We start from the raw sequence: 16358 nt of genomic DNA, 5'->3' as shown, positions 1-16358 counted from the left end.
GGTGGCAACTCGGAGGATGAAGATAGTGACTTGGAGGGAAATTCCCCCCCTCCAGTCCTACTTAGGGAGAGCAGGGCTACTCAAGCCCTGACTCCAAAAATAATAGTCAGAGATGCTGGTTCCCTCACAGGAGGGACCAACAACTCTGAAATCACTGAGGATAACTCCAGTGAAGAGGACATCCAGTTAGCCAGGATGGCCAAAAGATTGGCTTTGGAAAGACAGATCCTAGCCATAGAGAGGGAAAGACAAGAGATGGGCCTAGGACCCATCAATGGTGGCAGCAACATAAATAGGGTCAGAGATTCTCCTGACATGTTGAAAATCCCTAAAGGGATTGTAACTAAATATGAAGATGGTGATGACATCACCAAATGGTTCACAGCTTTTGAGAGGGCTTGTGTAACCAGAAAAGTGAACAAATCTCACTGGGGTGCTCTCCTTTGGGAAATGTTCACAGGAAAGTGTAGGGATAGACTCCTCACACTCTGGAAAAGATGCAGAATCTTATGACCTCATGAAGGGTACCCTGATTGAGGGCTTTGGATTCTCCACTGAGGAGTATAGGATTAGATTCAGGGGGGCTCAAAAATCCTCGAGCCAGACCTGGGTTGACTTTGTAGACTACTCAGTAAAAACACTAGATGGTTGGATTCAAGGCAGTGGTGTAAGTAATTATGATGGGCTGTACAATTTATTTGTGAAAGAACACCTGTTAAGTAATTGTTTCAATGATAAACTGCATCAGCATCTGGTAGACCTAGGACCAATTTCTCCCCAAGAATTGGGAAAGAAGGCGGACCATTGGGTCAAGACTAGGGTGTCCAAAACTTCCACAGGGGGTGACCAAAAGAAAGGGGTCACAAAACCTCCCCAGGGGAAAGGTGGTGAGACAGCCAAAAATAAAAATAGTAAAGAGTCTTCTACAGGCCCCCAAAAACCTGCACAGGAGGGTGGGCCCAGAGCCTCTTCACAAAACAATCCTGGGTACAAGGGTAAAAACTTTGATCCCAAAAAGGCCTGGTGTCGAAACTGTAGTCAGTCTGGACACCAAACTGGAGACAAGGCCTGTCCCAAGAAAAGTTCCACTCCAAACTCCAATCCAGGTAACACTGGAATGGCTAGTCTCCAAGTGGGATCAACAGTGTGCCCAGAGCAAATCAGGGTCCACACTGAAGCTACTCTAGTCTCTGAGGGTGGGGTGGATTTAGCCACACTAGCTGCCTGGCCGCCTAACATGCAAAAATACAGGCAGCAGCTCTTTATTAATGGGACAAGTGTAGAGGGCCTGAGGGATACAGGTGCCAGTGTCACCATGGTGACAGAGAAACTGGTTTCCCCTGGCCAATACCTGACTGGAAAAACTTATACAGTCACCAATGCTGACAATCAAACTAAAGCACATCCCATGGCAATGGTAACTTTAGAATGGGGAGGGGTCAATGGCCTGAAACAGGTGGTGGTCTCCTCAAACATCCCAGTAGACTGTCTGCTTGGAAATGACCTGGAGTCCTCAGCATGGGCTGAGGTAGAGCTAAAAACCCATGCAGCCATGCTGGGTATCCCTGAACTGGTGTGTGTAAAAACAAGAGCACAATGCAAGGCACAGGGTGAAAAAGTAGAGCTGGAGTCTGGAAAAATGGCCCAGCCTACCAAGAGAAAAGGAAAGTCAGTTGGGAAACCAACTGCAACACAGTCAGAAAAAGGGAACCTCTCTTCTCAGGAAGAAGTTCTGCCCTCTGAGGGAACTGAGCCTTTGGAACTTGAACCTTATCAGGTTGAGCTCTTAGGCCCAGGGGGACCCTCAAGGGAGGAGCTGTGTAAGGGACAAGAAACCTGTCCCTCTCTTGAAGGCCTTAGGCAGCAAGCTGCTGAAGAGTCCAAGGGCAAGAAAAATGGAACACATAGGGTCTATTGGGAAGATGGACTCCTGTACACTGAGGCCAGAGACCCCAAACCTGGTGCCACTAGGAGAGTGGTAGTGCCTCAGTCGTTCAGAGAGTTTATTCTGACCTTAGCCCATGATATTCCCCTTGCTGGGCATTTGGGACAAACCAAGACGTGGGAGAGGTTAGTCAACCACTTCTACTGGCCCAATATGTCCCAGAAGGTTAAGGAGTTTTGCCTCTCCTGCCCCACCTGTCAATCCAGTGGTAAGACAGGTGGGCACCCAAAGGCCCCCCTCATTCCACTTCCAGTGGTGGGGGTCCCCTTTGAAAGAGTGGGTGTGGACATAGTTGGTCCACTGGAACCTCCCACAGCCTCAGGAAATATGTACATCCTAGTAGTAGTGGATCATGCTACTAGGTATCCTGAAGCTATTCCCCTTAGGTCGACTGCTGCCCCTGCAGTAGCCAAGGCCCTCATTGGTATCTTTACCAGAGTGGGTTTCCCTAAGGAGGTGGTGTCTGACAGAGGTACCAACTTTATGTCAGCATACCTAAAACACATGTGGAATGAGTGTGGAGTGACTTACAAATTCACTACACCATACCATCCACAAACTAATGGCTTAGTTGAGAGATTCAACAAAACATTAAAAGGCATGATCATGGGGCTCCCAGAAAAACTCAAAAGGAGATGGGATGTCCTCTTGCCATGTCTGCTTTTTGCTTACAGAGAGGTGCCACAGAAGGGAGTAGGATTCTCACCCTTTGAACTTCTGTTTGGTCATCCTGTAAGAGGACCACTTGCTCTTGTTAAAGAAGGCTCGGAGAGACCTCTTCATGAGCCTAAACAAGACATAGTGGACTATGTACTTGGCCTTCGCTCTAGAATGGCAGAGTACATGGAAAAGGCAACCAAAAACCTTGAGGCTAGCCAACAGCTCCAGAAGTTTTGGTATGACCAAAAGGCTGCACTGGTTGAGTTCCAACCAGGGCAGAAAGTCTGGGTTCTGGAGCCTGTGGCTCCCAGGGCACTCCAGGACAAATGGAGTGGCCCTTACCCAGTGCTAGAAAGGAAGAGTCAGGTCACCTACCTGGTGGACCTGGGCACAAGCAGGAGCCCCAAGAGGGTGATCCATGTGAACCGCCTTAAGCTCTTCCACGACAGGGCTGATGTGAATCTGTTGATGGTAACAGATGAGGATCAGGAGGCAGAGAGTGAACCTCTCCCTGATCTTCTGTCATCAGACCCAAAAGATGGCTCAATAGATGGAGTGATCTACTCAGACACCCTCTCTGGCCAACAGCAAGCTGATTGTAGGAGAGTCCTACAACAGTTTCCTGAACTCTTCTCCTTAACCCCTGGTCAGACACACCTGTGTACCCATGATGTGGACACAGGAGACAGCATGCCTGTCAAAAACAAAATCTTTAGACAGTCTGACCATGTTAAGGAAAGCATCAAGGTGGAAGTCCACAAGATGCTAGAATTGGGAGTAATTGAGCGCTCTGACAGCCCCTGGGCTAGCCCAGTGGTCTTAGTCCCCAAACCTCACACCAAAGATGGAAAGAAAGAGATGAGGTTTTGTGTGGACTACAGAGGGCTCAATTCTGTCACCAAGACAGATGCTCATCCAATTCCTAGAGCTGATGAGCTCATAGATAAATTAGGTGCTGCCAAATTCTTAAGTACCTTTGACTTGACAGCAGGGTACTGGCAAATAAAAATGGCACCTGGAGCAAAAGAGAAAACAGCATTCTCCACACCTGATGGGCATTATCAGTTTACTGTTATGCCCTTTGGTTTAAAGAATGCCCCTGCCACCTTCCAAAGGTTGGTGAATCAAGTCCTTGCTGGCTTGGAGTCCTTTAGCACAGCTTATCTTGATGATATTGCTGTCTTTAGCTCCACCTGGCAGGATCACCTGGTCCACCTGAAGAAGGTTTTGAAGGCCCTGCAATCTGCAGGCCTCTCTATCAAGGCATCCAAATGCCAGATAGGGCAGGGAACTGTGGTTTACTTGGGCCACCTTGTAGGTGGAGGCCAAGTTCAGCCACTCCAACCCAAGATCCAGACTATTCTGGACTGGGTAGCTCCAAAAACCCAGACTCAAGTCAGGGCATTCCTTGGCTTGACTGGGTATTACAGGAGGTTTGTGAAGGGATATGGATCCATTGTGACAGCCCTCACTGAACTCACCTCCAAGAAAATGCCCAAGAAAGTGAACTGGACTGTGGAATGCCAACAGGCCTTTGACACCCTGAAACAAGCAATGTGCTCAGCACCAGTTCTAAAAGCTCCAGATTATTCTAAGCAGTTCATTGTGCAGACAGATGCCTCTGAACATGGGATAGGGGCAGTTTTGTCCCAAACAAATGATGATGGCCTTGACCAGCCTGTTGCTTTCATTAGCAGGAGGTTACTCCCCAGGGAGCAGCGTTGGAGTGCCATTGAGAGGGAGGCCTTTGCTGTGGTTTGGTCCCTGAAGAAGCTGAGACCCTACCTCTTTGGGACTCACTTCCTAGTTCAAACTGACCACAGACCTCTCAAATGGCTGATGCAAATGAAAGGTGAAAATCCTAAACTGTTGAGGTGGTCCATCTCCCTACAGGGAATGGACTTTATAGTGGAACACAGACCTGGGACTGCCCATGCCAATGCAGATGGCCTTTCCAGGTTCTTCCACTTAGAAAATGAAGACTCTCTTGGGAAAGGTTAGTCTCATCCTCTTTCGTTTGGGGGGGGGTTGTGTAAGGAAATGCCTCCTTGGCATGGTTGCCCCCTGACTTTTTGCCTTTGCTGATGCTATGTTTACAATTGAAAGTGTGCTGAGGCCTGCTAACCAGGCCCCAGCACTAGTGTTCTTTCCCTAACCTGTACTTTTGTATCCACAATTGGCAGACCCTGGCATCCAGATAAGTCCCTTGTAACTGGTACTTCTAGTACCAAGGGCCCTGATGCCAAGGAAGGTCTCTAAGGGCTGCAGCATGTCTTATGCCACCCTGGAGACCTCTCACTCAGCACAGACATCCTGCTTGCCAGCTTGTGTGTGCTAGTGAGAACAAAACGAGTAAGTCGACATGGCACTCCCCTCAGGGTGCCATGCCAGCCTCTCACTGCCTATGCAAGTATAGGTCAGTCACCCCTCTAGCAGGCCTTACAGCCCTAAGGCAGGGTGCACTATACCATAGGTGAGGGTACCAGTGCATGAGCATGGTACCCCTACAGTGTCTAAACAAAACCTTAGACATTGTAAGTGCAGGGTAGCCATAAGAGTATATGGTCTGGGAGTTTGTCAAACACGAACTCCACAGCACCATAATGGCTACACTGAAAACTGGGAAGTTTGGTATCAAACTTCTCAGCACAATAAATGCACACTGATGCCAGTGTACATTTTATTGCAAAATACACCCCAGAGGGCACCTTAGAGGTGCCCCCTGAAACTTAACCGACTGTCTGTGTAGGCTGACTAGTTCTAGCAGCCTGCCACACTAGAGACATGTTGCTGGCCTCATGGGGAGAGTGCCTTTGTCACTCTGAGGCCAGTAACAAAGCCTGCACTGGGTGGAGATGCTAACACCTCCCCCAGGCAGGAGCTGTAACACCTGGCGGTGAGCCTCAAAGGCTCACCCCTTTGTCACAGCCCAGCAGGGCACTCCAGCTTAGTGGAGTTGCCCGCCCCCTCCGGCCACGGCCCCCACTTTTGGCGGCAAGGCTGGAGGGAACAAAGAAAGCAACAAGGAGTCACTGGCCAGTCAGGACAGCCCCTAAGGTGTCCTGAGCTGAGGTGACTCTGACTTTTAGAAATCCTCCATCTTGCAGATGGAGGATTCCCCCAATAGGGTTAGGATTGTGACCCCCTCCCCTTGGGAGGAGGCACAAAGAGGGTGTACCCACCCTCAGGGCTAGTAGCCATTGGCTACTAACCCCCCAGACCTAAACACGCCCTTAAATTTAGTATTTAAGGGCTACCCTGAACCCTAGAAAATTAGATTCCTGCAACAACAAGAAGAAGGACTGCCTAGCTGAAAACCCCTGCAGAGGAAGACCAGAAGACAACTGCCTTGGCTCCAGAAACTCACCGGCCTGTCTCCTGCCTTCCAAAGAACTCTGCTCCAGCGACGCCTTCCAAAGGGACCAGCGACCTCTGAATCCTCTGAGGACTGCCCTGCTTCGACGACGACAAGAAACTCCCGAGGACAGCGGACCTGCTCCAAAAAGACTGCAACTTTGTTTCAAGAAGCAGCTTTAAAGAACCCTGCAACTCCCCGCAAGAAGCGTGAGACTTGCAACACTGCACCCGGCGACCCCGACTCGGCTGGTGGAGAACCAACACCTCAGGGAGGACCCCCGGACTACTCTACGACTGTGAGTACCAAAACCTGTCCCCCCTGAGCCCCCACAGCGCCGCCTGCAGAGGGAATCCCGAGGCTTCCCCTGACCGCGACTCTCTGAAACCTAAGTCCCGACGCCTGGAAAAGACCCTGCACCCGCAGTCCCCAGGACCTGAAGGACCGGACTTTCACTGGAGAAGTGACCCCCAGGAGTCCCTCTCCCTTGCCCAAGTGGAGGTTTCCCCGAGGAAGCCCCCCCTTGCCTGTCTGCAGCGCTGAAGAGATCCCTTGATCTCTCATTGACTAACATTGCAAACCCGACGCTTGTTTCTACACTGCACCCGGCCGCCCCCGCGCTGCTGAGGGTGAGATTTCTGTGTGGGCTTGTGTCCCCCCCCGGTGCCCTACAAAACCCCCCTGGTCTGCCCTCCGAAGACGCGGGTACTTACCTGCTGGCAGACTGGAACCGGGGCACCCCCTTCTCTCCATTGAAGCCTATGCGTTTTGGGCACCACTTTGAACTCTGCACCTGACCGGCCCTGAGCTGCTGGTGTGGTAACTTTGGGGTTGCTCTGAACCCCCAACGGTGGGCTACCTTGGAACAAGAACTGAACCCTGTAAGTGTCGTACTTACCTGGTAAAACTAACAAAAACTTACCTCCCCCAGGAACTGTGAAAATTGCACTAAGTGTCCACTTTTAAAATAGCTATTTGTGAATAACTTGAAAAGTATACATGCAATTGAAATGATTCAAAGTTCCTAATGTACTTACCTGCAATACCTTTCAAACAAGATATTACATGTTAACTTTGAACCTGTGGTTCTTAAAATAAACTAAGAAAATATATTTTTCTATAACAAAACCTATTGGCTGGATTTGTCTCTTGAGTGTGTGTACCTCATTTATTGTCTATGTGTATGTACAACAAATGCTTAACACTACTCCTTGGATAAGCCTACTGCTTGACCACACTACCACAAAATAGAGCATTAGTATTATCTATTTTTACCACTATTTTACCTCTAAGGGGAACCCTTGGACTCTGTGCATGCTATTCCTTACTTTGAAATAGCACATACAGAGCCAACTTCCTACATTGGTCACTCATAATTCACTCTTACCTTATCCCTGTGTCCTGTCACTGCCCGCCTCTCCTTTACTACCTCTCTCAGCTGCCAATTAACCCGTTTTTATTGCCTCCTACTACAACTGTCAGTACCTTTTTTTTTTTTTTTTTTTTTTTTTTTTTTTTTTTTTTTTTTTATCCTTTTCACTGCCCCTCCTCCCTCTCCCCCCCCGGCTCTAGTAGTTTTGGAGCTGAGGTATTATAGCGGGTTTCTGGCTGTACCTTAGAACTATCAGCCTTAGTGATGACAGATTATCCCGTCTGGGTTCACTATTTTGCCACCTTTCCTCAACCCCATACTCTGCTCTTGAGAGCAGGAAGGCATTTTCTAAAAACAAACAGGATTGTTGTTAAAAGAAGCCCGAAACAACTTTAATATACACTGACTGTGATAAACCTATCCACTGATGAGCTGTGTTTTCTTTATTGTAGGACACACATGCCGCTCTCACTTGATATATCGCGCTACAGTTTGAAGACCAGTGTAACAACAGTAAAGTGTTTAAACATGTGACTTGGTCTTGGATACAATTTATGTGCCTGTGTTCCTTTATTTCGGTTTCAGAATACTTGGAAAATTGCTTGTTACTGCCTACTTTAAAAGGGGCTTCTCTACGATTTACCGGCACTTCTCAAGTAGAATGTTATACTTTATATTGAACAGTGTGTGGGTGTGTGCTTGGAGGATTGCTAAAAAATTTTATGAAGCAATTCAATTACTTCTTCAGAAATGTGTTGTAAAATGAACAATACCACAATTTCTCTGATAGCATACTTTATACATTTAATAGTACAGCATAAACGCATCTCATCAGGGCTTTTACCTTTCTAGTGGGACTTGCGTTCTTATTTTGCTTTTTAAAGTTATCCACTGAATGGAATCCATTACATGTCCTGATATGCATTCAAACATATCTTGCGCATAGAAGTGAAACACAATCTTTCTATTTTAACAGCCTTGAAATGTGATGTGTTAACTAGTAGGATAGTTTTGTTTTTCACTTTAATTAAACATATTAGTGGACAAACCCCTGGTCCTGAATAATCTTGTATTCCCGTCATTTATGATTTGAGTGAGGAAATTACATTCTTTCTAATAACGAAAGTGGTGGTTCTCTAGGGAGAAATTTCAGAATGGTGTAAAGATGTAGAAAGATCAAGGGCAGAATTCCAGGTCAGTTAGAATGTTAACAATGATCCTTGTAGTGCTCATCAGATTGGTGCTTGTGTGACTTTGAGAGTCTGTGGGGTATTAGGGAGGCATCAAGTTTGTAGTTATGCTCACAAAAGTTAGCATCCTTCATCCTTGCATGAGTTTGTGACATTGGGGTCTTAAATGGTGTGTGCTTGTTGCCAACCTTGATTGCTCTTCATCATTCAGTGCTCATTGTACTGAAAATGGTTTCTGCCTTTAAAAGCTGTATCGCTGCTTCACATGTCACTAGCTTCCCTTCTTTCCAGTTTGCTATCATTTTATTCATGTCTTTGGTCTGTTGCTACATTACGGGCTATTATCCTTTTTTTAGTTCTTGATTACTGAGGTGGACCTATTGTTTCAAATGCATCAAATCTTCAAGAGGCTGCTTTGGATCAGCCCCAGGCTCATGATTGGATGGCGTTATTGTCAATGGCTTTCCTCCCTGTTCATGGTATTATTCCACCCAGATCATACCTTGTTGTATTTTCGGTGTTCTAATTGAATGAATTGTATTCTTCAACTCGATTCTAGAAGGGACCGCTATTCTTTCTTAAGCACTCTATGAGATTACATGCGGTTTCTCGCTCTCACCAGTTGCTGCCACATCCGCCTTGTGAGAAAGGTAATTTAAAAGAGACCACAATACACCATGACGGAGATGTGTGCTTGCACTTTTTGCATATCAGCAGTCTTTTGGAATGGGTTGTCTTTAATGTAAAAACCCTTTTAAAATTGCTGCCAATGCATGTGCTTGTGTTTTGATCCACGCTTGCTGTTGGTAAAAAGCGTTCACAGAACCAAGTTTCTGTTTTTTAGAGGCAAGAACTATAAGTTTTGCCAATGCTTTTTATAAATTTAACCAAGGAATCCCGGATGGACATGAACAGCTTTTATCTGGGAGTACTCCATTCCTATTTCAGCTGTCTTCAACATATTTGCCCCATGTTTTCACTTGAACATTAATAGAAATCTACTGCTAAAAGCCAGTGTGCAACCTTCTACATTACCACAGCTGTCAGTAAATGTAGCTCCCCCCCCCCCGAGAATGAGAGTATCTTTACAAAGATCTTATATTACATTCAGTTTCACTGGATTTATTTTACTGCTCCCAAAGACAGACAAAGCAGTTATGGCAAAAATATATTGATGTAATATGTCCTACTTTAGGTTGCTTGCCACAGGAAAAGGAATGTATAGCACACTAGACTGCTTAAACAGGTGATGCAGTTTGATCATTTGTATTCAATGTCCTAAGTCAAGATGAATGAACATTCTTGTAATTCAAACATCAGTACCCATCCCAAACAATATCACAAATATATAAATATATATATATAATCCACAACAGATGGAACGATATCCACCAAACGACTGCACTGATCCCTTAACCGTCTCGTGAGGCCAAAAGGAGTATTCATGAATTTAATTTAATAAATTTTATTCCATTAAATTAAATCGCAGTTTCCTGCACAGAATGTCAACGCGTTTCGGCAAACGCCTTCTACAGGACAAACTTGGCCGAGAGAAAACGGCATCTTTTATATACATCGTTAAAAAGTCATCATTTGTTTCCATGTTATGCTTGAGCAAACTAATGGTGCGGCCATCTTATAACATGCAAATACTTTTAGTTACTTTTAGATGAACCTGCATATGCAGGGCAAAACACTGCCTCAACACTAGAAAACATATATTATTATTTCTAATCTAGACATAATAAAGCGTATGATCATTGTAAACGCCTTCATTTGTCATAATGAATGTAGACCGTGAACTGGACCAAAGGCCATTGAGTTACAATCCGATTAAATTAAATTTACAACTCAATGAAAAAAGCCCCCAGCAAAACAACATATATTCATTGACTCAATGCCATTACCTATTTGATATATTTAAAAATTCTTATTATGTTTTTATGTTTTTAACCAATTGTATCAATTGTTGTTGATTAAAAAGGTTTTAAATATACATAAAAATCGTTCTTAAATATAATTATTGCACTTGTTTAAACCCTTCTAAATATTATCAAATATAAATATTTTTTTGTTTTAAATGCTTATCAAAATATTTAATTGTTAATACATCTTCACATATTACCTAAGAATATCATTGTCATACAAATCCATAACAAAATTAAACATTCATAATCAATTAAATCACAAATGTAAAAAATCACTATCAATTTCCCAAAATGGTAATTAGAAAGATACTAAAATATCAAATATTATAGGTATTATGGTAAATCATCTGGCCATAATGTTAAATTTTGCTGAGAATTTTTGGAATACTATGGGGCTTTTTGTCACACAATTCTATCATATATTTTGAACCTTGTGTTAGATCCCAAGTGTGACCCTCAACATTCATAGTGTCTGATTGTTCTAACGTATAGAAAGTAATATTGTTTAGTGAGGCAAACTATACTAATATTTTATCTTTCATTCAAAATTAAAGTATATGCTTAAAATCAAACCACAGCGGCCGCTAGCTAAAGTACTAACCTTCAAATCCATTCTACATAAATATTTTGAATGTAACATATAGGAAACAGTGATGGAAAATTCATCTCCTCACCTACTGCCTTAATATTGTATGAAGAAGAAAAAATTCAAGAAGTCAAAATAGAAACCAAATGTATACACATACTGTTATATGATTCGCATGGCAACATAAATCCTACAAATCACGACTTATTGGTGACGAATCTAAATATTCTACCCTCTGCAAAATCTAGTAAATGCTGACTATTACATATATCAATAGCATTTTCCACTGTATTATAGTTAATATACATTTCCCATATTACATCATAAATGAACATGTAGTTCAGCATCAAGATTATGCCCCCAGGGCGATTCAGAACCAAGTAATAAGATCATCTTAGATTCCATTTGTCTAAGTTTAGATGTTTTATCACCCGCCCTAGAGTTGTTTTTGATGAATTTGATGCTGTAAAATGTTAGCATACTGCAATCCCCATTGTGTGTATCCCAGAAGTGTTTGGCCAAGGGATATGTTCTATCGTGATTTTTGATGGCTCTAAAGTGTTGTAGAAACCTGATTTTCAACTTATGGAAGGTGCTGCCAACATATATTTTGCAACATCCACATTCAACAACATAAACCACAAATTCTGTGTCGCAAGTAATGCGATCCTTGATGTCACAATGGTGTCCATCAAATGTTTGATAATATTGCATATTTTGAGCAAATTTACATGCCTTACAATGGCCACAAAAATGAGTCTCCTAATGAGCGGGCCTTCCGATAAGTTATAGAGGGATGTTGGGCAATTACACACACATATGTGTGTATATATATGTGTGTGTATATATGTATGTATATGTATATATATATATATATATATATATATACATACTCATGCTTTTTTGCTCTGTAACCATTCTTTAATTTATTACAGGTATGACGCTATCACTTAAAATAAATACCCCAGAACAAGACAAGTTTGAAAAAGCTCAAGAAGACAGCGTTCGTCTGCCATGCACGTTTGAACTAGCACCAGGTGACAATGGTACATTAATTATAGAATGGATTTTGTTGCCAAAGGATAATTTACAGAGTGATAAAACAGTAAGTATAGAAGATTTGTTTTTTTTCCTTCAAATACTGTGTGCAAGTTTTTTTTTTTTTCTTATTAGAATGATTTCACATATAGAATTTATTATATTAAAATGAGTGTGCACAACATATTTTTTTTTTTTTTTTTTACAACAAACAATCCTAACCATTCTATACTGGTAACAACCTGCACAACTGTCCTATACCCGCTCAATCGTACCACACTTTACCAATTAATGCATACCTTAAGAATTCCCAGCAAAGAAACCTTTGATGTTAATCATTGTTGCACACAATTTCTATCCCTCCTGCACAGCTAGTGGATTCGTTGTTCAATATCTAAGATTTACATGGTCTCTCACCACCCATACAACATGAGCCATTTACAGCCCATTGATAGTTTCTCAGGCCATCTGTTAATAATACATCACTCCCCCAGAACGCATTCCACATCTACCCATCTAATAAATTGGTCCATACCACGGAACGTCACACGTCGCGACAACACATCGACCAGGCATCCACAGAGCGGCTCAGTCAATCTGAGAATCTCAGCCCAAACCATTAAGTATTCCAATATTTTTTATTTATTTTGCCCGACTGTTTTTTTTTAATTAAAATGTCTTCTTCAGTTGCCAACTCCCCCATATCTTTAAACAATTGTCAAGTTTCAGAGGTCTGATTGTAAGCCAGTCTATAACAGTTCTTTGCTTGGGTAGCACCATGCCAACCACTATAAATTTCCTGCACATCTTCCTTTTTTCCCCTTGGTATGAGCCCAAGTGAACAATGCTTAATCATGTGGATGGGAGAGCTATACTAATACTAAGTTTAGTCAAAACAGCCTCCCAAAGGTTCTGCACAATGTGACTGCCCCATAAAGTCAGACTCCTTTTCAAGTCATTTAGGACATCCACAGGAGCATCTAGGGTACATTTTGCACAGTTTAATTAGGGTCAGATATGTCATATAAGCATGGTTGTACCGAAAACATTTGACTCGAGCATTGCTTGACGCCGCTTTGACTCCATATGTAGCCTTTTCTATTCTCTGTCTGTGATGTGTTCATCTGCGCTCGCTTGCCATCTGTCTTGCACTTTTAATCTTGTTAGGGGTCTGTCCGTGTGCAGTGCTATTACAGAGTGGCAGTAGCCACTATATATAGTTATAGTTAGAATTCCCAGAGATGGGAATTCCTTGGTTTTTTGATCTGTAATAACTTTGCGCCTGTTTGGCGAATCTCCACTAAACTTTGCAGACTTATAGCTTTTCTCACATTGACAAATTAATCAGTGTTTCGTGGTGGTTTGTCAACGGTGCGCAGAGGGAAAAAAGGGTAGCCCCAAAACATGTTTTTCTCGCAATACATTTTCCATAGACTTTTTCCTATTGGCATAGCGTGAAAAAAACGTGTGATTTCCAATAACTGTCAAGATTATACAGTATGGTGTGCTGATGATCCTTCTTGGTAGTGCTGTTAAGTAGGGTAAGTACCTTTTTAAAATCATAAGGCATTCAACTTGGTGATATCTGTGGATCCTGTAGTTTCCCAAAATTTTGCAAATGTACAGAGACTCATGCTGAAGATAAGGTATTATGTGATTGGCTAATGCTGTCTTTACAAAAGTTAAAGGCAGCTATATTCGAAGTACACTTTGGCTGTGTTCGGAGTTATGGTCTTTCATATACGTAAGTATTTGGTTTTATATTCTTCCTTCCCTATTAAAACTTTAATAAAGTAATCGTAATTAAAAGTAATTTTGACATATATTACTTTTCCTGTAACGTTTGCGGTACTTTGTAGGTAATGGCGCTTTTCCTCAAAGTGTTTTAAAAATATAAATTGAAAAATACTAATAAATGTCACTATTAACCTTTTAATAAGTAGGGAACACAAATAAAACCTACTACTTACCTATAGCTAAGGCCCTAACCCAGGAGACTGGCAAAGTGTGCTAAAAACCTAACGGCTGTGTTTTATGGTTTATAAAGATATAGCCAATCATATACTGCCTTCACATCGGCATGTACCGCAGTATGCCATGAAGATACCACGCTGCAATATATAAGCATTTTAAGACTTCTAACTTGAACACTCCCTAAACTATTTACACATTCTACCAAAATGACCATTTACACCCCATAATCTATAATCCTGCCACATTACATCTACATCAGGTCACCCACTTTCACGCTCTGTTTCAACTACCATACTCCACCCTTTTCATCACTCCACTCTATACTACTCCACGCTAAATCACTTGATTGTACTCCGCTCCACGTCACTCCACTCTACACCGCTCCACCATATGCTATTACACTCTGCTCTGCGCCACTCTCCTCCTCTCTGCAGCATTGCACTCTACGCCAATGGAAGTATAATGATAGAATCATTTGAATAATAAACTTTCCCATTAAAAATGTTTTAAGTTTCCATGGACTTGAATGACTAACCATCTAACTGAAAGGACAAGGAAATCTGCTTTGAAATGGTCCCATATTGTGAGATTAAATAGTTGCTCATGTTAACAGCAAAGATTTGTGTATGTGTATGATTTCTTGTTGAAATTAAAATAAAATATAAAAATGCGAGTGGTAAATGCAGTTGGAGCCTTCAAGGTCTAGGTGTAGGGGCTCACAATGATGATGGAGCCCCAAAAAGGATACAACCTGCAGAGTGATATGCTGGTTTGCAATCAAAGCAGTCAGAAACGCATCAAGCTGTATGTTCAGGAACTCTTAATGGTGACAGGCCAGCACAAGAACTGTCACTTGCAAGGGTCACACATTGATTGTGGATTTGCTTTGATGTTTGAGTCCGACTAACAGTGCAATATTTTCTCTGGTCTCATTCCAACTTAGCAGTGCTAAGTACTGTCCAGGAGAGCAAAAACCCTCCTAGTAGTACATACAAACTAAACCTCAGGCTGTGGCTGTGCAAGGCAGGTTCTTGTGACAAGGAGAGTCTGCCCTTTTCGTAGCAGGGCTCAGCACCAAAGTGTTGGGGTATAAAGTACTAATGCATTAAAATGAAGACAACTAGGTTTCTGTCACTGATCCTGTCTTGTCTGTACAAGGCTGTGCAGAGTTTCTTCATTTAAAAAAGTTGGCAACTGGATATACTTTAGTGGTCAATTTATTTCCTTTTCTTAGCTTATTTGACTCACCCCAGTGTCCAACAGATCTCAAAGATCGCATCCTATATTTTGTGAGTGAATAAGAATAGAGTGCATTTCCTGTTCATTTGTCTAGAGCAGCATAGCAGCTACCAGTGGGTTGTACAATTTGTGGATTCCTTGTAGGCAGTTTTATCCCTGGAGGTGTTTTCAATCCCATATTTGCTCAAGTGTTGCTCTCTGGATTGAATAAAATGTGGACTGTCGGATGTGGTTCTGTTTCAGGCCGATGCAATACAAGGTCCTTTTAACATGAGAATTTGTCACAGTGCATTTGGCTTTATACAGGATTTCAAATGGTGTGGTGATGGGTGGGAAGGGTGGGTCACTAATTAGAGTTGCAACAAGCCATTCATAGGAGAGGGGAGGAGACTTAGCCTGGATTGTCTCTAACCCTGTGGTGTACACTAAAACTTAAAAGGCTACATGCACACAAGAGGGGGCCCCAACATGGGTACTCCTCCTTTCATGTACTTGATTAAACCCCCTCATCTGTACACAATCAAGGGCATTGAGGAGGGTCAGTCATGAACTACTACTTGGGGACAGCTTGTAGACAATATGGGAGTGTCAGACAGTGAACCCTTACTGGTATGGGCTGTTATGCTTTCCTGAGACCTATTCTCTAAAATGTGCTTCATGTGTTAGAATAATCTTACCTGACGGAGCAAGTTACAGAAGTAATTAATAGTTTACTACAGATGGATCTAGTAGTAGCACATTGCTCCCCCAAGAATGGTACCTGATTCCTGATGAACAAATGCCTTAGTTCTGATAAAGATCCCTCTTGAATTACTTATTCTAGGGGTTGAAACTTCAACTTGCTTATTATCGGACTGCTTTAGATCAAGTTTGTTTCATGTGGGTGTCCCAATTTTCTCAACAGATCGCTAGCTCAATACCCAGGACATATTGTTTAGTGTAAAGGACAACAAGTTTAACTGTTTTATTTGTCTCCTGGACAAGTGAGCCCAACCTGATGCAGCACAAACGGTTTGGCTGTCTGTTCACAGTTCCGCAGTAAGGGTCTGCTAAAGAGGAGTGTCAACCACT

The 16358-nt window shown here is 42.8% G+C and overlaps 1 protein-coding gene across 2 annotated transcripts in view; it reads left to right on the top strand.

Moving 5' to 3' along the window:
• The window catches only part of CXADR (CXADR Ig-like cell adhesion molecule), a 345157-nt gene that overhangs the window by 72174 nt on the left and 256625 nt on the right, over window positions 1–16358 (top strand). For both annotated transcript variants that reach the window (XM_069204105.1, XM_069204106.1), the window contains exon 2: window positions 11972–12141. In XM_069204105.1, coding sequence (XP_069060206.1) covers window positions 11972–12141 — 170 coding nt within the window. The remainder of the gene's footprint in view (window positions 1–11971; window positions 12142–16358) is intronic.

Source organism: Pleurodeles waltl, chromosome 8 (genome assembly GCF_031143425.1).
Source record: "Pleurodeles waltl isolate 20211129_DDA chromosome 8, aPleWal1.hap1.20221129, whole genome shotgun sequence".
Taxonomy (NCBI): Eukaryota; Metazoa; Chordata; class Amphibia; order Caudata; family Salamandridae; genus Pleurodeles; species Pleurodeles waltl.
This window is presented reverse-complemented; position numbering and strand designations above follow the sequence as displayed.